Source organism: Pollachius pollachius (assembly GCF_949987615.1).
Source record: "Pollachius pollachius genome assembly, chromosome: 17".
NCBI classification, from domain to species: Eukaryota; Metazoa; Chordata; class Actinopteri; order Gadiformes; family Gadidae; genus Pollachius; species Pollachius pollachius.
The window spans coordinates 4,483,287-4,503,739 of NC_136950.1; the positions used below are offsets into that span (position 1 = coordinate 4,483,287).

At 41.2% G+C, this 20,453-nt stretch overlaps 1 protein-coding gene across 1 annotated transcript; it reads left to right on the top strand.

The window, feature by feature from the left end:
• Window positions 1-1,985: 1,985 nt before the first annotated feature.
• LOC307088632 (histone-lysine N-methyltransferase PRDM9-like) lies at window positions 1,986-8,253 on the top strand (the record flags this gene model as incomplete). Its single annotated transcript, XM_079754583.1, is given in 14 exon segments — window positions 1,986-1,993; window positions 2,246-2,349; window positions 4,012-4,095; window positions 4,098-4,142; window positions 4,686-4,786; window positions 5,749-5,783; window positions 5,785-5,811; window positions 6,024-6,186; window positions 6,192-6,210; window positions 6,683-6,984; window positions 6,986-7,068; window positions 7,070-7,100; window positions 8,124-8,164; window positions 8,166-8,253. Coding segments are annotated over 14 exon segments (1,131 nt in total).
• Between the last annotated feature and the right edge of the window lie 12,200 nt (window positions 8,254-20,453).

The window sequence follows — 20,453 nt, forward strand, 5'->3', positions numbered from 1 at the left end:
GCAGTGCATGAAATTAACCACTGAGAATTCGAACACCACTACCAAATGGCGAGCACCCTATATAATGCACTATATCTGTGATAGGGAACGATTTCGAACACAGCTATGGTCTATTGATTTCGGCAATTTCATGGAGGAAAAGCTATTTGTGGAAGTATTAATTTAATATCCCTTGATTTCACATTGTTTAGGCCATTATTAATGCAATTTCACTGTGGGCTAGCCTATTTTTCTTTGCATGCTGTTTGACAAGGGGTAGGCCTACATAAAGCTAGTTCTGTTTCACTCAGGAAAAGCAGCCAGATGGCTTGCCCAGGGGTGGGATAATTTAACCTAGCGTGTAAGTAGGCCTAATAAAAAATAGTTCTATATTTATTCCTAAACTTTATATATAGGCTTTATATTCTTAGAAGCCTGTTTGTTTGAGGGGACATTTCTTCCAAGCCAATATGCATGCAATACAATATTGAACCATGAACTTGCACCAACAGTGGATTCTCTGGCTAACCTTTAGCTTATCCACGATTGGTTATCCACGCAAAAAAGTATATTTTTGCGTGCGAAACACTGATAGATTATCATTGTAGCATTTTAGAAACATCAAAACCATCTTGTGGTCCACGTCCTCCACGTACAACATATGTCGCCCTGTGTGGAAACATGGGTAGAGGCTTCCAGTTGGGCCGGATCATAACTTTTCTTTACAGTTTATGTTTGGGGCAGACGGTGTCGCATTGCCCTGCGAGCTTCAGTTAAGGGTTAGTTAGTTAAGGGTTTCAATCCGCACTAACAGTTGATCACCTGCTCCCCCCTTGTCCGTTCCATTTGGGAACATGTTTTATTTAGCTTGTTTAATTAAATTTAATTAAATTAATAAATTAAGGGCGCCACCAGAGGGCGCCCCCAACACATTTAACGCCCTAGGCGATCGCCTAGGTAATTTCTGCTCCCTTGTCAGATTTTGCTACCGTAGTGCGACTCGATAGCTATGGGGTGCCCTTTGTAAAAATTCGGTTACAATTTTTTAGCGGATACATTTTCAACATTTAGCTCACTTTCCTCACATTTAGCGCATTTTCCTCACATTTGAGACCGAAATTCATGTAGAACACGTTATATGTAATTGTCAATATGTTGAAATGTAAAATATCCATGTTAAAAATTGTATCTAAATGTTATATCTAAATGTTATATCTAAATGTTATATCTAAATGTTATATCTAAATGTTATATCTAAATGTTATATCTAAATGTTATATCTAAATGTTATATCTAAATGTTATATCTAAATGTTAAATCTAAATGTTACATTTATATCTAAATGTTAAATCTAAATGCTAAATCTAAATGTTATATATAAATCTAAATCTTAAATTTATATCTAAATGTTAAATCAAAAATCATAGACAATAGGTGTGGGAAAAATAATCGATTCTTTGAATCATCGCGATTCTCTATAGAACGATTCAGATTAGTTAATAATCAAAATTTCTTTTCACATTTTATTTCGATTAAATTTGTTCGCCTACTGCAACATTGTGTTCGCCGGAGAGGGATAATTTGAGTATTTTTTTAAATTTTTTCATTTATCTTTATGTATTGGCCAATCTGATTTGTCCTGTCGCGATTGCGATTCAGCCTACGCATAGCATGCACGCAAACTCACAGCCAGACACAAGAACGACAAACAAGCTCTTATTCTTATAATTGAATAAGAGCAGCTTTTTCTTTAATGGCATAGAAAGAAAACAAGAAAACAATCTGTTTATTTTTTTACATACTTCCATAGTGCGTTGTAATGCATGCTCCATTGATTTTTGCATTGTTCATAGAAAGACATTTTTGTGACTAAAGCCTTTTCTCTAATAAAATATAAGATAAGGTAATTCATCTGTTGTCTTTGATGATCATCATCAGTAGGAATTGATTAGCAAACTCATGAGTAGCAAATTCAGATGTATATATATTTTTTGGAAAAATCTCGCATGGAAATGTACGTAAAAAAAAGGTTTGCATCGATAATCATTTTGGAATCTAATCATTGAGCTCTGACTCGAATCGTTAGGTGCCAAGAGATTCCCACCCCTAATAAACGAGGATAATCTCGAATTACACTGGAAAGAAGTCTGTTTGAGTCTCACGCAATGACCACAGCTTATTCTTGCCATTCTGGCATGAGAGCACCCCCTTCTCAGAGGACTATTATGGGATGTGATTGAAACTCCTCCCCCTGCCCTCTCTGCAGCCTGGTGTTTGTCGACATTGCGCCGGAGCCAGACAGCTTTGAGGAGTCCCTGAACTCCCTGCTCTTCGCCAGCAAGGTGGGACACCCTCCTCTCTCCTCCTCCTGTAACACCTCCTCTCTAGTCCTCCTGTAACGCCTCCTCTCTACTCCTCCTGTAACTCCTCCTCTCTCCTCCTGTAACACCTCCTCTCTCCTCCTCCTGTAACGCCTCCTCTCTACTCCTCCTGTAACGCCTCCTCTCTCCTCCTCCTGTAACGCCTCCTCTCTCCTCCTCCTGTAACGCCTCCTCTCTCCTCCTGTAACGCCTCCTCTCTCCTCCTGTAACGCCTCCTCTCTCCCCCTCATCCTACTTCAACGTCTCCTCCTCATCCTACTCGCACTACTCCTAACTCCCCTGTTCTCCTCTCTCCTCCACATCTTAATCTAACTCCTCCTCTCTCTCCCCCTCCTCCTCCTCATCATAGTCTATCTCCTGGGGCCTCTACGAATTCTCTTTTTTCCATAGGAAATTTCCTTTCCTATGTAGATGACCCGGAAGTGCTTGGAGGAAAGGTGGTTTGAATTCTAAAAATGCTTAGGAAAGGAGCCTCGATGCTGCTTAACCCTCCTTTAGCATAGGTTACTCCTGGGCTTCCTTTGCGAAAGGAAAGGAGATAGTGGTATCCCATAATCCTTTACGGCGGCAATATTTAAAGCAACATGTCACCGACAAAGTTTACTGAGTCTACGAGAAAAGCAGAAGAATAGAAGAGAAGAAAATACAATTTATAATAATGGATACCAATTCCAGAAACTTAATTATTTGAATATAAATGAATTAATTTATTGCTGGTTAGTAAGCACATAAAATACACCATAAGAAAAGAAAATGCCAACTTCAAATTTAAGGAAGTCTACTGGGGGCAGTTAATTTCAGCATCAACATAAGTTGAGCCTTTATTTTTCACATGGCCTATGGATTCAAGTGGCCTAAAATATTTTCGTTGGCCAAGTCTGACCTAAGTGATTCTCACTGTTGGCGACAACCTGATTGAAATCAATACAAGAACGCATGGATCAAAAGAGCGCTTGTTGTAGACCAACTTCGGAAAACTGTAGTTCCACCGTAAAGACGCTAGAGGTCAGCAATACTCCCCGTAAGATGAAAAAAAATAAACACATTTTCAGTATGCATATTATTCTAAAGAGGTCTCCGTGCAAATAGCCCCGCCTGCTCCAACAAACCAATAAAGCCAGCTCATTGACGAAGGTGGAACATACGCCAGTGGCGTCACTAGGCTGTTTCATTCGGGGCTAAAGCCCCGGATATGATTTAATTAGACCTGAGTCTTATTTCAAATAATAATAATAATCAACTTCTGTGGATAAGCAGCACAGCAGTCAGGAAACTATTTAAAGCTATAATAAACTGCGTATTTTGTATATTTATGTAAAGCATTATGAAAAAAATTGCATGCGCAATAAAGCATACAAAAAAATGGCTGCATGCTTCGTGCGCATTTTCCCTTTCCCTCAGGGCTAAGCCCCGGATAATTCAGAGACCTAAAACGAGCCTGATATACCCCCTTGGTTTTACAAAGGCAAGACAGTGAAATTGTAACATCTGTCAGGCTGCGACCGTACTGACTTGGCAGTGTAAAAATGCCTTCTCTCCTGCACCTCTTTTTCTACTCGCCGTCTGTTTTCATGTTTCTGTCTATTTAATATAAATTTGTATAGCTAAAGCCCTCTTTGACATAATAAATAAATTCAACTCTCTGTCTCAGTCTGTGATGAGTGTAGGACTTTCTTCCTCCAAGAGTGCGAGGTCCACAGTCCTATCGTATTCACTGCTGATCGCCCCGTTGCTGTCAGAGAGACAGAGCCAAGAAGACGCTGCCCACTTGGTTACAGGTATGTCTTACTTTAACCCCACAAAGCCCTCAACGTCCACTGAGACAGTATAACATTCATTGTATCATACATTTCTCTGCTTATGTATATAAAAACAGTAATATGAACAGTCACATTGCCAGCAGATGAATATCTATCTCCCCCAATGGTCCTCTTCCTTCTGAATCGTGCTCTCCGTCTATCTCTCCCTTTCTCCCTCATTCCCCTCTGTCCGCCTCTCTTTGTGACTCCCTTTTTGAACTCTCCCCTCTCTCTCACCCGTGGTCCCACCCCCTTTCCTTTCCTCCACCTCTCTCCCTGTCTTTTTATTTCTCTTTCGCACTCATTTCCCCGCTACATCCCCTCCATTTCTCTCGTCCCCTCCATCTCTTCCTCTCTCCATTCCTCTCTCCTCTCTTTGTCTCTCCCGGCCTCAATCTCGTTATCTCCACACCTCTCTCTTTCCCTCTCCATGCGTCTTTCGTCTTGCTCTCCTCTCTTCATCTCTCGTATTCTATCCATCTCCTCCCTCTTCCATCTCCCCCTCCCTCTTTATGTATTTCTCTAGGGTTGTTTTACTGCTGCCTTCCCATTGGAACACACTTTGGACCCTATGATGGACACAGGACGGACGAAGTGGGAGCCCTGGAGAGTGGATACTCTTGGGAGGTCAGTGTGTTATGTAGATTTTGATCTAGCACTGATTCTTGAGAGTCGGGACAAAACATGTCCTACATAGAAAAGTCTAATTTATATCAAAAATGAAGAAATTCATCATGCTTGACATACTTACAAAGTTAAATCTAAAGGAATTGTATATATCTATGTTGTGATTTTTAGAATATACTTTTTTATCTTTTTGGGGAGAAGTTGTTTAAATGTATGGTCAGTGGTTAGAAGGTCAATGTTATTGCACTTGTCCTCAGCAAGAGGTCAAAATGTTGACCATCCCAAAAAACTTTTAAAAAGCTCTACAATTGTGAAACCATATTGTCAAATTAAAAAGCAGGGGTATAAATATAAAAAACAATGCATGAAGTGAACGTCAAACAATATTTTCCATAAAAATCAGCGTCAACAGTGTCAGATGTATGTCTTTGTGGACCATCTCATCTACATCCTCTTGTGTCTTATTTATTTAAGGAATTTGTTTTACAATATTGAAATTAAAAAAAAAAGGTTGAAAATGCAAATAATGTGAAATCACAACTTAAGTTTACATATTGTATTTTATTACATATCAGAGTAACTAAAACACTATTACAACATACTTCAGAACTTTAGATTCTTGTTGGATTGGAAGAATTAAAATGTTATACTTTTTAGTGTGTCTGGAGTTGACACAAATCCAGTTCTGAAGGGAAACATGTTTATTTGTTAAAAGTGTGTTTTTTTTTCAGAACCTGTTCCTTTACATGGTTAAATAGCTAAGACCTTTCTCTGCAGAAACATATAACTCTAATTAATAAAGTGTGCATTTAAAGAAAATGTTTTTTAAAAGGTTTTGTCCCGATTCTCAAGAATCAGCGCTAGACGTATGTATGTCTAGTGTGTATTGTATGTGTGCTTGCGTGCTTTTATTGAATGGCATAGATGGCATTTAATGACAGTCGATCAGCTCATTTCTCCAGATCTACAAGAGCAGACACAATGACTACCTTGATGCAAAGGGAAACTCTTTCTAACTGGATGAGGTAGGACCCTATTCACTTTTATACGATCTGCTGCATGAACACAGACCCATTGTTTTGTTTGCCTGAATTTTCTTACGTACACTACATGATTGATAACATTTATATTTCTCCATGTCTGTTATCTGATTAGATCCACAATCTTTTCTATGTTGCTATGACATATGCAGAAGATACACTGTAAAGGTGTGTTGACGTACCTCTTTATGTGTAAGGTATGTCAATTGTACTCGTAATGAAGAGGAACAGAACCTAATAGCATTTCAATACAAAGGAGGGATTCTGTATCACTCATGTTGCTTTTTGACTTCAGGAGAAGAGCTCTTGTTCTGGTATAGGAACGAATACGCCAGACATCTGGGAATCAGATTTGATGGATTGGAACAACGAGCTCCACTAAAGGTCTGCCTTCAAGTCTGTCTTTCTATCATAAAACATACATCAATGAATTAGAAATAATCATGTATAGGGTTTGGTAGACTTCATGAGCACATCTCTCATTTAAATTCAAAAGCTTGGTTTGGATAATAAACATTTACATTTCCAAAGCAGTGAAGAAATTTGACAGGAAATAGTGTTAATGTAAAGGGTTAAATGTCCTTAAATGTAAATATAAAATACAAAAAAATAAAACAAACACATAACAGAAAAATATTCTGACTTGGAAAAAGGTCCAAATGGAAAATATAAAGTACCATGGAGGTTTATCAAAAAACGATACCATATAGAAATACAGTTCTGCTTGATTGGGCTGATTAGGGTATCCCGCCTTATCAAGCCCCAAAGGCAACACAACCTGACTCTGGCCAGGTGAGGCTGCTCAAACCAGCCATCAGCAACACACGCTCCAAGATCAAATGTCTCTCTCTCCTAGGATTGAAATCCCAGCTGACACGAGCGCAGGTATTCCCCTGTCCCGAGTGTCCGTGCTCCTACATGTCTCAGATCTTCCTCCACAGACACATGAAGAGGAGTCATGGCGACCTGTACGGCCGACTGCTGAGGAGCAGAAAAATCAAGGTGGAGCCTAGTCTCCTCCCATACGTCGAAGCCCCCTATCAAGAACCAATGGGAGCCTCCCCGGGAACCGTCCAGGAACCCTCCACAAGCCAGATTCCAGTAGAAGGAGCCAGACGTCACAGTTGTGAGCAGTGCAGATTAACCTTTAGTCGCTCTGATAGGTCTGATAATACACCAGCGTATCCACACAGGAGAGAAGCCATACAACTGTCAACACTTTGGGAAAATATTTAGTCACTCATCTGAAGATTCACCAGCGTATCCACACAGGAGGAACCATTTGTAACCTAGTAGAAACCGGGGTCTGTTATATTATTTTATTTCCATATTATATACTTATTTCTCAAAGTTTCCCCTTTCTTTACTTTGTCTGTACTATTCCCTTAATTCTCATATTGTTTACCTGTTGGGTTATTAAGCTGTCCATCAGTGATTATGCTCATACTGGAGACTTATTGGCTGTATCTAAGAATACAGACCTCCTCATGGGTAGAGGGAAGAAAGCCCCGCCTTTCACGTAGCTGTCGTCAATGCGCAGCCAGAACGCTAACACCAGCAGACAAGTAAAATGAGCTGAGAAAACGAGTCAAATTGTAGAAAGTGTCAGTTATAAAACTGTATAAAAAACGGAGTGGAAGTTGAAGGGAAACAAAACCTAAGTGAGAGAGAGGGAATTGATGACCAAGCGCCGGGAGTTTTATTATTTTCAGCGGAGTCTTGGCTAGGTTTTTTGGAGTCCTTGGAAACCCTTGAGAATCTGGATCGAATTCCCCTTGACGAAGGGGTGGCGAGCTAGAAAAGATACCTCCTTATCCAAAGGAGTGGACCGCTATCACCTGTGCCGAGGAGGATTCCAATTTTCCTTTAAATCCGTGACTTGAGCATATCAGGTGAAAGCGCTCTGAAGCGCCACACATGACCAAATGACTTTTACTCTTGGACTTCTGACTTGACATTCCCCTTTTTGACTAAAGTATGCTGAATTGGCCGAACCAAGGAAATTAAAGGAACACTTGCAAGGAATTTATTTTTGTTTATATTAAATTTTTTCCTTATGGACATTTTTCAGCCATTTTATGGTGTTTGAAGATAATTGTTTCTGACCTAATGTTAGGGTCAAAATTGTGAAATTCCTGAATATTCTTGATTGCACTGAAATCTATTTCTACAAGGTTGAATACAGTTAATCTAAAAGTAACCTGTGGCTCCAGTTAATTATTGTGTGGTCATTTTATTCTTTCCCTCCTTACGAACCTAGTGACTAGTCCATATCTGAATACTCTACTGCCCACTAGGGTTACACATACAACTGTCAACGCTGTGGAAAAACATTTAGTGACTGGTGATCTGAGGAAACACCAGCGTATCCACACAGGAGAGAAATCATACAACTGTCAACACTGTGGGAAAACATTTAGTGACTAGTCATCTTAAAGCTAGGCTGGGCAATTGGGAGAAAACAGCGAACGTCAGTTATGCGCGTTCATGTGGTTAGTGCTGATAACTACATAAGTACATATTGAGCTGCATCAACATCTTACTCACAGACATACCATGTATGTTATCTTAAAGTCATTGTAATTGCACTGGTAGGCCTAAGAAAAGTAGCTGTATCAGCCAAGCAAGATAGCAAACTAATTGCAACTGTAATTCGTTAGCATAAGCTGCCAGAGCTAGTAACCTGGTCATCAATATTATGTACTTTTTGAAGTGATGAATTATACTACTAATTTTTTGCATTTTAAGAGTCTACAAGAAGAGAGCCCAGCTTGCTCTGGGGACGATTATGTCCCAGGTCCTAGCAGCACAGGACGTGGGATATATAGGGTCAGCGGACGGCCTGCTGCTAGAGGCAGGCAGCCGAGGGGCAGAGGAAGGGGACGAGGTCGCGGTCGGGGAGGTCTTGACAGGGTAGGGCAAGAGGACATGGCCCGTGTGGAAACACTCAGGATTCAACGAATCACAAATGAGCAGGTATGTTTATTTCATGTCACACTTTAACAAAAAAAATTCGGGGGAGCCAATTGTCAGTATGAATGTGTAATAAGTAATTGTACATTGCCTGACCAGGTTCGAATCAGAAACCTGAACCTAGAAGCTTCCCACCATCTGCTGGAGCTGTGTTTGGAACGGGAACCATCCCTCATCCTTAACCTCCTGGCCATGTCCATCCCTCATCCCACATCTGACCAACAACAGCCTGGTCCCAGTGACCTCGACAGCCAGCCTGGTGCATTTGCACCAAATGCAAGGAGATGCCTACCGATATAGAGAGGAAATGCTGCGGACAACTCCTGGACTCCTGTGTCTCCATGCTGCCTCACATGGACGCATGCATAATGCAGGGTGGGGTTTTGCGGCTGGCAAGGAGGTTCTGGAATGATGTCCATGCTGTGGCTGACCGTCCAGTCCCAGGGGAGGACAATAAACAATTTAGGTTTGCCGCCTATAAGCAGTTTGTTGTCTGGCAATACGGAGCACTGGCTCGGGGACAGAGGGTCGTCATTCCTAGTTGTTGTGTCTGGAGGATAAGTACCCAGATATCCGAAGTACTGGGAAATTAAACACTTCCCAACACACAAGTAATTACTTTATTCTTTCAACAGGGCAAACATGCAGTAAGAGACCAGACGAGATTGGAGGTCCCATACAAACTAAACACAGGGTTTTCCTGTGTGTGTGAGGGTTATTATAGTTATTATCTTGTTTTATTTTTTAATATAAAAGCTTTTTACCGCATCTGTCTTCATCTTTTATCCAACATTACACCTGCTGAATGTGCATTGTTATTATGATATGCTTTAGTTAGTTTGATGTCTGGGAATGACCATGACTCAATAAGAGAATGACCATGATTGGTTTATGTGAATAGAGCTAGCAGCTAACACTAGCTACAATTTAAACAGTTGCTGTAGTGACAACAAGTCAACGATATTGTTGCAAAGTGTCACTCCCGAGGAGGGAAAAAATCCGTAACGTTTCAAAGAAAACTTAGAAAACTTAACGTGTTCAATGAATGCGTCCATAAACAACAGCAACCGTTCAAATAGTACCTAGTTAACTACTAACTGCTGTCCTGCTTATCTCTCTCCCGCTCTGCCTCCGGCTCACACACGGCCCGGACCCCCTTCCACTCACGTCACTTTTTTAAATACCCTACGGCGGGACAAACTCCATAGTTTGGAAATGTTTTGGGTACAAGGTCTGACGAATGACAGAATCAGGTTTTTTGTAGAGAGTGCTTCAAATCTGTCGCAACTAAAGGGTCGAGTACGACGAACCTCTTCCATCACTTGCAGCAGCACAACGTGCAGCGACCCAAAATCTTAAGCTGTCTCGACATTAATTATTTTTTATTCAGATAAAGGCAGTACAGCAATTGTCCCAAAATGATCCCGGGTGTCCGCTCCTGCGGGTGTCGCTCCATGTCGCGATTCAATTCTGTGCTTCAGATTGATGAGGAAGTGGAAGAACCAGAGACGTCGGAGAAGCTGACCATTTCCTTTCACTTTTATTTGTAAAAAAAAAAACACACGTGCGCGCGGGCGGCTCTTTTTTTTTCTGTCGTATCACTCCGCAAGCGTCCTCGGTTGCTAAGCGACGTCAACGTCTTTGGCGGACTATTTCTCAGCTGATATACACATACTGGTATACAAACATAAAAGCACTTGGATATGGATGTCCATGTCCCACAGGCCGCAGCCAGACATTAATGAGGCATTGGCCAAAGGGGCAGTAGCCCCAGGCCCTTGCCGGAGCGGTAATTTAAAAGCTTGGGGGGGGGGGGGGGGGGGTATGAAATTAAACATGACAGACCAGGTATTAGTTTAAGCATGTTCTATGCAATTACTGCATTATATTATATTAAATTATATTACATTACATTAAATTATATTCTGAGAAATTAAGGTGGTGGAACGCAGCTGGTGAGAGTCGCTCACCAGCTTCCGCAAAAGACTCAAAACTCACCTGTTCAGAGTTCATCTCGACTCTGCATAGAAACCAATGCACAGCCACCATTGAATGTTGTACGTCCTGGCACTTGTAAATTACACTTATTCAAGGTACTTAATTGTGTAGCATCTACAGTAGCTGCTATCGCTGCTTTACACGGGGAATGGGTTGGCCTAGCGATTGTAATACTTGCACTTGGTTCTATGAACGTCTTTACTGTACCGACAGCGATATATTGTTTCACTTCTTATGACAAATGTACTTATTGTAACAAATGCACTTATTGTTAGTCGCTTTGGATAAAAGCGTCTGCTAAATGCCCTAAATGTAAATGTAAATGGTGATAATGACGGGTCCTCATACTCGGTGTTAATGGGTCGAAACAGTGTGGGTTTAGTGATATTTTACCTGATACTGACAAAGTTATAAAGTCGATTTAGGGTGCTGCTCTCATACAGTCTATCCCTGTGTTCCAATACCCATGCTTCCCATACTTACTAGGCTGCATCCGAAATGAATGGAGCCTATATTAAGTACGGGAAGTAAAGGTATTGGAACACAGGGTTTGGCTGCTTGATTCAAATCTGTATGCCAATATGGCCGCATACTTTTAGAATGCTTTGTGCTTCATCAGTGCCTCAAATCTTTACTTAACCTACTTAGCAGAAACAGCTTTTATTGCAACAGTTGCTTGCAGCGCATTGATTTTCTCTCTTCTCCTTTTCAGGATCCAAGACAAGCAGAATCACATTGCCACCAATTAAATACACAGGTTTGTACACTGGCGACAGCATCTGCATAATTTCTAAGATAATGCCCTCTTACTGGGCATCTTGTAAAGCTAAAAGACGCAAAATGAAGAAATTAGTGAGGGACACAGAGCAGGATATTCTCTTTGAATATAATCCATCAGCTGCTAATTCCAGTTTTAAAACCACAAATCCTATCACAACCTCTTCTGAGTGCCAGCTAGATGGTTTCCCAACAACTTCTGACTTCTCACTAAACAGACCATTAGTCAACAGTGATCAGCAGGAAGATATCAACTTGTGCACTGTCAGATTCAGATTTAGATGGTGAACCAGTGGCTGGTGAAATTGAACCTGAAAGTGACAGTGGCCCTGGCAGTGATGACGATGAGCCTAATGAAGACTTCTTAAAAACAATCTTAAAATATTGGGCCACATCCTATTCTGTGTCTCTTGTTGCACTGTCCTCTTTGCTCTCCATCTTAAGGGTGTTTCACCCCACCCTTCCCAAAGATGCAACAACATTACTTGGAACACAAGCAAGTGTGCCTACCACTAAAATAGAATGGGGAGAATACTATCATTTTGGGATAGTACAGGGAGTACTTTCACGGTTGCAATGTTTGAGTTCACCGGCAACTCTGACTGCTCTTGTATTACAATTCAATATGGATGGTCTACCTTTATTCAAAAGTTCAAAGCTTCGGTTCTGGCCCATGCTTGGGTCTCTGAAATGTGATTACACTAATTCGCCTTTTCTTGTTGGTATCTTTTGTGGTGAAGGCAAGCCAAAGAGTCTTTCTCAGTACCTTGAACAATTTGAGATCTTAAGAATGTACTGAGTAATGGCATTAGGGCTGGGCGATATACCGGTAGTAAAATTTATACCGGTATATTTTTGAAAGAGATATGTAGTTGAGACAATATCGCCATGTCGGTATATTATTTTGATGTTGCTTTGCGAGCGCTATTTTATAAGGCCGACCGCTGCTCTCTGAGCCTACAAGCCATGTTCAGCTGCTCAATCCCGCCCCTTACATGTGCGCAGTGTTCTCCCACCCACGTTACGCATCACAACTAACTTTGAATAAACACATGGTGGTAGAGAGTACGGAACCCGTAAAGGGACATGGGGTAAAAAAAAATGTTTTTAATGTTTCTCGTGCTCTCGAGAAAGTATCTCGTGAGCACGAGAAAGTATTGCACGCATATCACTGGCAGTGTACGTGTGTGTGTCGTCAGCGAGTCAGTGTACGGGCGAGGAGAGCAAGTGGTAGCGTGCGTGTCAGTTTAGCGAAGTAATGAACAGGTCCGGTTGTGTGTAAGAATAAAGTACCCAGCCTGTCAAGAATCGGTGGCCGCTTCATTCCAACCACATTCCGACCTATCAGCAGAACCACTGCCAGTCAAAGTGAAGGGTGTTGCCCCCGATAGCATCGGCAAACAGGCAACACTATTGCTTTTTATTACACGGCTCTTCTCAATGCCATTGAACGCTCCGTTCACTTGCATGGGCCCTTCACAACTTCCGGCGGTGAATTTATATTTGATAATTCACCATTGCTAAGTATAATCATGAGTATAATTGACCGCTGTCAAGGAAAACAGGATCTCTAATGACGTCTTTGGTATCACTCCGCAAGTAGTACGGTAACTTGTCAGCCCCGGCGTCTTTGGTTTCTAAGCGACGTCACAACTTTGGCGGACTATTTCTCTGCTGATCAACAGTACGAATGCTGGTTACAAATGAATTGTAAAAAGACACACCATGAAGTTATTTTACGTTTTGGCAAGTATCCGTGTAATAAGCGGGATAATGTATAGAACGTCGCCGGTCAATATCGAAAATAAGCCCCTTCAGGGCGAAGCAAGACAACTCCACTGCACGTCGGTGTCCTGGTCGCCCTGTCGGGGCTTATTTTCCCGATAATGACCGGCGTTCTATACATTATCCCTTACACATCTGTTGTTAAAGCACAGCTGTGCTATGTTGAGCAAAAAAAAAAAAACTAAACCTAAATAAATGGTTGATGTTGAATACTTGTGGCGTGGAGTTAAAACAACACACTTTACCCGTTTTATTCAAAATATCGTTATAATATCGTATATCGCCATTCGAACAAAAAATATCGAGATATGAGTTTTGGTCCATATCGCCCAGCCCTAAATGGCATTATGTATCTTGATAAGCAGTTTGAAGTTCTGGTTCCCTCTTTTATTTGTGATGCTCCAGCCAGAGCCTTCATTAAACAGACTAAGTCACATAATGGATATGCAGGATGTGATGTGTTTTCAAGAGGGAGTATGGCGAAAGGAAATGACATATCCAGAAACCAAAGTGAGGCTAAGGGCAGACGGCAGTTTCAAGGATAGGGTTGATGAGGAGCACCACATTGGAGCCAGTCTTTTATCTGGGGTGGTTAATGTGGTGTCCATGTTTCCGATAGACTATATGCATCTCAGCTGTCTCGGAGTAAGTCGAAAACTTTTGAATATGTGGTTCAAGGGGAAGAAGACAACAAGGCTTCCGTCACAAACTGTCGGGACAATTTCTGAGAAACTCCTTAAACTGCGCTCCCACATGCCCTGTGAATTTAATCAAAAACCAAGGGCACTAGCTGAACTGGATCGGTGGAAAGCCACTGAGTTCCGTTAAATTATGCTTTATTGGGCCCAATTGTTTTGAAGGACTGTGTTCCAAGTGACAAATATGACCACTGTATGTTGTTTTCCGTCGCCATGTATTTGCTGCTTTCCCCAGGTATTTCTGAGGAAATGCTATCTTTTGCAGAGAGGTTAATGGTGTCTTTTTGTTCAGCACTATGGGCAGTTATACGTAAGGGATGAAGCAATTTCATTTGGCTGAGGAATACAAGCACTTTGGCTCTCTTGATAGTATTTCACGATTCCCCTTTGAAAACTATCTGGGACAAATTAAGCGACTTGTGCGCAAACCACACCAGCCTCTACAGCAAATAGTTAAAAGGTTATCGGAAATTCCATATATTGAGGCACCACATCCCAAAAATGAACCAATATTACACAAAATCCACACTGATGGTCCTTTACCCCACCAGTTCACATCCTCTCAACAGTACAAGAAGGTTTCCACTAATCAGTTTACTTTATCAACAAAGGTGGGAGACAATGTTATTGAAGTGGGAGATTGCTTTGCGTTAGTGGTGAATATTCTGAAGTCAGATAAAGATGTATATATCATTTAGAGACGATTCAGAAACAAACAGCCATACTATATGTAGCCCTGTGATTCAACTTACATTGGAACACACAAGGTCAGTAGGCTTGAAGAAAACACAGGGATAGGCAAACTAAGCTGTATCAAGCGAAAATGTCTTCTTTGCCCAGACGGAGATGGTGGCATAACAATACCACTGCTTCATCATGGGATGATGTATCAATAGGGGTTCTCAAGGCAGGGGAAGGGGGGGGGGGGGGGGGGGGAGTTAACTAGTTCCATTTAGTTTAGTTAATTTAGTTCCTTTTTATATAGTTGTTAGGGGAGATGGAGTAGGGTAATTCTTATTTTTTCTTTAAAGATGGATCAGGTGCTGTACTCAGTAGTACAATTCCCTAATGGGGGGACGGCCATAGTTCTGCAGAGCTGGCTGAGAGAGAACACATTGCTATGGCCACCCAAAAAATTTACAATTGCAAAAGCTCTTCAACAAAGGATGGAGCCAGATAACACATGGATTACCTACAGCGATGTCCTCCAACTGAATACATGTCGTGAGTATAGTACAACCCATATGAAAATTAATGGAAAAACTTGTATGATACACACTACAATTTACTCTTGAAAGTGGCCCATTTTTCATTTCTGTCATACATAATATGCATACATTTAGGTATGGTATAAGATGTATAGGTTTTGCAACAGCCAAAATGTATGTATATGATGTATTCTAGATGTATGACAGGTGTGTGACAGAGATGAGAAATGGGCTTGCTGACTGGAAACTTCTCAAGTACTAGTGACTTGAGTTTTAAGAGCTAGATGGGAAAATGCTGTTGCTTTCTTCTGCATTATCCAGAAACGTATGAAGAAGCTAGACGAGGAGAACATAAGTACAACTCAACCATGTGTGCAACCACTGAAATCGAATCTGAGGAGGAAAAGAAGAACGTGAAAAAAGAAAAACAAAGTAAGTGATGTGCACTGAAAGTTGCTTCTGTCCCCTCACAATTGAACTAGTTATCTATTATTATTTATTATAATTAATAATAAGGAGGTCACAGCAGCATTATTTTATCTTGTCTTTGGCTTGATATAAAATGGACTGATGTGTTTATTTTTATTCAGGCAAAATCCACTGTATATGGACTCGGACTCTGATGAGCCATCTGGTGAACCTAAGAAACCACGTCTTTCACGCCCGCCTGATGTGAGAGTTCCAGTAGCATGGTCCTCACAACTGGCAAGAAATGGTAAGTCACATGTACTGTATGCCCCTGTTGCAGATATGTTTGCAGGTGCCAGTGCAGCAAAACAAACAGCACGTGAGCAATTTCACCATGGTAAGCTCTCAAATAATGGTCAGTGGTCACATAAGCCTCTGTATGTCTTTTGTAAAATAATTTCATTCACTTTACATTTCTTATTGTGTGTTTCAGAAACGATGGCAGCATCCGCCGGCGGCGCTGGGTCGTACCACCGGCTGCAGGTCCCACAGAGAGAGGGTGTGGTGCCATACTCCCAGCAGCCCTTTTTGTACAGCCCTGGACACAGAACTCCACAATGAAACTGACATATTAGCATGACATAAAATTACTTAATAACATTTTTTTGTTATGACCTCCTTTGGTAGCTGACAACACAATCTGCCCTTTCAAAGTTTTGTTGATGCTTCCAAATATATAAATTAATATCTTTGTTTTTGCAGGTACCAGTATATCACCATATGGTTCCGTGCACAGCCCATTTCGTGCCCCGCAATATGCACAAAACGGTAATAGTTATTTGGTCTTGTTGTAATACCACCGGAAAGGATTTCTGTGTATGTCTTTATAGTAGAGAAATGCATTAAATTAACATACTGTAAATTACTTGGATTTATGGATGTGACCATGCGAGGTGACAACGGGCAGCTTTTGAAAGGCAAGTCTATTAGAAAATGTTGTGCTATGTAACCACAGAAGTATTTTGCACATTTTTATCTCATGACAATTTGTTTGACAATTTGTTGTTATCCTTGTTTAAGACCTTGCCATCCAAAAGGTGACAAAAATGCTTGCAGAAGTGCTAGTGGTTGTCAAGGAACTCTCAAGGGATGTGCAGTTCATCATGGGTGAATTGGCAGATGCTAGAATGACTCCAGCTTGTGGACCAGGGCCAGCCACAAGCCAAGAGATGTTCCCCATCCAGCTGCCTATCACAAACGAAGATGACTTCAATGAAGCCAAAATGTTGTTGAAAACTGAGCCAGTCCAACAAAAGATGGTAATTTGATTGATAAACTGAGCTGCATAATGAGACATTCTGCATATTAGGCGGGGCCTTACCAGGTTTTACTGGGCCTTACCGCGCACCCAACCCCATAATCCAACAAAAAAAAACTTTTTTTGAAAGGTCTGACCATGCTGAACATTAATCAGAATTTTAAGTAAGGGATAATGTATAGAACGCCAGTCATTATCGGGATTTTCCTTGTGAATCAAGTAGAAAGACTTTACATTTTGGTCTCTACTATTTAGGGAAAGCCAATATACCACTCAAACCATACATTTTCTGAAAGCTTGTGTCCTCGAGATCAGATGTGAGCCTCCCCTTAGAGTAGGTAAGGACAGCCGAGCCCCCCCCCCCCCAAAAAAAAAAATATATTCCCGTCCGCCTGACCTAACACGCCTCTTCAGTAAATGCCATCTTTTGTGTGTTCCAGGCAATGATGACTTTCAATAACTAATCAAATGTAAATGTTTTTTAATATTGTATTTGAAGACATTTTATTTCCACAACTTTTTTAAAAGTGCATTCATAAACGATTCTTTGCAACAGCAAATAACTTCCAACTTCATGCAGGCTTAATTGAGGCTACTTTTAAAATCACTGAACATCAGTAGGCCTATCCACAAGTCAACAAAACAAAGCTACAACCGACGACACCCGACGGCTGAAATCGGCGGTGTGTGGCTGGGCCTTAAGCGCACATTTGAAGGAGATGCACATCGTCTCGAAAGAAATCAGCACAATGGACAGCTCTCGGATCAATGAACGACAACGGCATGTTATGAGATTGAACAGATTCACATATTTTCATCAAATTAACGATTTCAGCCACATAAAACCACAGATTTAAACCACAAACAAAATGCGCCATACTCACATAATTTGCACTACGAGCAGCATCAACCCTATGGTCCAACCAATTTATGCATTCAAGACAAAACTTTGACCTTCAATTTAATCGTCTATATCAGTGATAACAATAAGGCCTCGCTTTTGATGGCAGAGGTGTTCGATGCGGGGCTGCACTGCAGAGAGAAATAAACGCAAGTCGTCCTCCACCTGCAGCCTTGATCTGTATTTGTTTTTAATCAGGGTCAGTGCGGAAAACCCACACTCACACAATTAGGTTGAGGTGAAGGGGATTAGGACTTTCATAGCCTTTGTGGAGATCTGGGGGAACTCGCTCTCCACAGAACCAGAAATGCATTCAGGATCATATTTCCAACGTTTTTTCTCCTCCCTTAATGCTGACTTCTGGTGACTTGAAGAAAACAATGCATTTTAAAACTAATACAAGCACGCACAATTACCGATATCAATAGAGCTGCATACAGATGTGTATCTTTTCTTTGCGTGTTGCGTGTCGCGCCTCCCCTGTGGCTCTTTCGCGCCCCCCAGGGGAGGCGCGCCTCAGCTATTGAAAACTGCTGCTCTAGATGTTATTAAACATGTAAAGACAGATGTCCCGACTGCCCATAGCTCATGGAGAGTCATGCTCCTGTAATGCATTTCAAATGTATTCCAATGAAACATGTACTGCAACCCAACATTTTCACCGTTAACATTTTTTATGTTAACAGTGTGACCATGTTCCGCATGGTCGTTCCAATTGAGTTACATCAACAGGCAAACTGGCATTGTACTTAAATCCATTTTTCCTCTCATCTCAATAGATTGCCCGCTTGGCCTTGGTGGGAGGCACTAGCTCCACATGCATGATAAGGAGGATGCTTGCAACCGTTTTGACCAACGGCCTGGCCTGCAAGTTTAATTGGGCAGGAAAAACCTGCAAACAAAGTGACGCCAAGCAGCCCTTCAAAGATACTGCCCTGCAAGACTGCATGTTTGGTGAGTTTATCTAAATATCCCTTGTGCTGTTTTGACACAGTAACAGTGATGTGCATTTAAGGCCAAACAAAAGTATTTTCGGTCTCTCTACACATCGTAAGTGTAACTGGACTGTTGGCATTTCAACAGCATTACCACTAATGCACTTTGGGTTATTATTTCTACACTGCCCGGCCAAAAGAAAGTCACCACCTGAGCAACAGGTATGAGTGTCCCATTTGATAATTACTGCATGGAACATTATCTTTCAGCTGGCAACAACTTATTTAAACCCAACTGATGCAATGAGTATCTTCTCATTCCTTAAACAACCATTTTGTATTCATGTCTTTCAGTTGCTTCTCGGCAGTGTGACCGTAAAATTCACACAGCAGGCCTTCAGCGACATTGTCAGAAATTGGCTACGTTACGCCCCTTGGCGTGCAGGAGGCATCAAGAAAAAGTAGATGTAGGTGAATTTGATATTCCTAATATTCCTAAATAGCTGTTGCATAAGTTGCTCTGCAAAATGTTTAATCGTGAGTGCTGACATGTTGTCTCTGCTTCTCTCCCACAGTGTCCTCTTCATATGGGCTTTGGCCCTGGTTGCAGTCTTTTGTTTTTTGTTCTCTAATAAATGGTTTTATCCATAGAAACTAAATGAATCCAAAATGTGTCTGTTGTTATTATACAGTTAGGCCTATTGTTGGCGGAATAGTCTTACTGCTAAAGAGAGTGTATTTCAATGGAGGTTGATGTTGATTGTTCTGCAAGCTAAAATGGCCATTACTCATTGTAATACTTATATATATTATACTAATTAATTCCTATAAATGAATGTTTAGTATACCTTTTAGATAATGGTTGAACCAATTTTGATTCAGTAACATTATTTCAACATAAAATCAACTGAAATTGAAATGTAGATTCTTATTAAGATGACGGTTGATTCACCATTGATTAAGTAACATTATTTCAACATAGAATCAGCTGAAATTTAAATGTAGATTCTCATTTAGATGATGGATGAATCACCATTGATTCAATATCGATATGGTTGAAGATCCAATGTTGATTCAACAAAAAGTATAGGGGACACTTTCAACATCGTTTCAATGTCAGGCTTCAACGTAGTTTCAACATTCCTGCCAAACCATATTTCAACTGATTCAACTGAATTTTGCTATCTGGGCAATGTGCGCTTAGTGGGCGCGCCGGATAAGGCGCACTTCCAGAAAGCGCATCGGCATTGACTAGGTTCGGTTGATGCCTTGGCTCAATCTAGCTCCTAAACATGAACATGTGTATTATTAAAGGGAGGAAACAGGGATGAATACTGTTGCGTAAAAAAATCTGGGTCATGCGCGACCAGCTCCTGAGCTGTACACATTCAATCGATCTGATAACGACGACCCTGCAGGAACGGGTTACGTCGGATGCTTCTGTCCTCGGACTCACGCGGAAACGATGCGCCTTCTGAGAGGAATGTTGTTTTAGTCCCCAAACCACGCTGCGGTGGAAGTTTTCAAACGATTCTGTCAAAGTGCACAATAGTAGGCCTACAACTGCTGTGTCCAGGGGGGTGGTTCACTTTTCACGAGTGGTAGTGGCGTGGCGCCTGTTGGCTG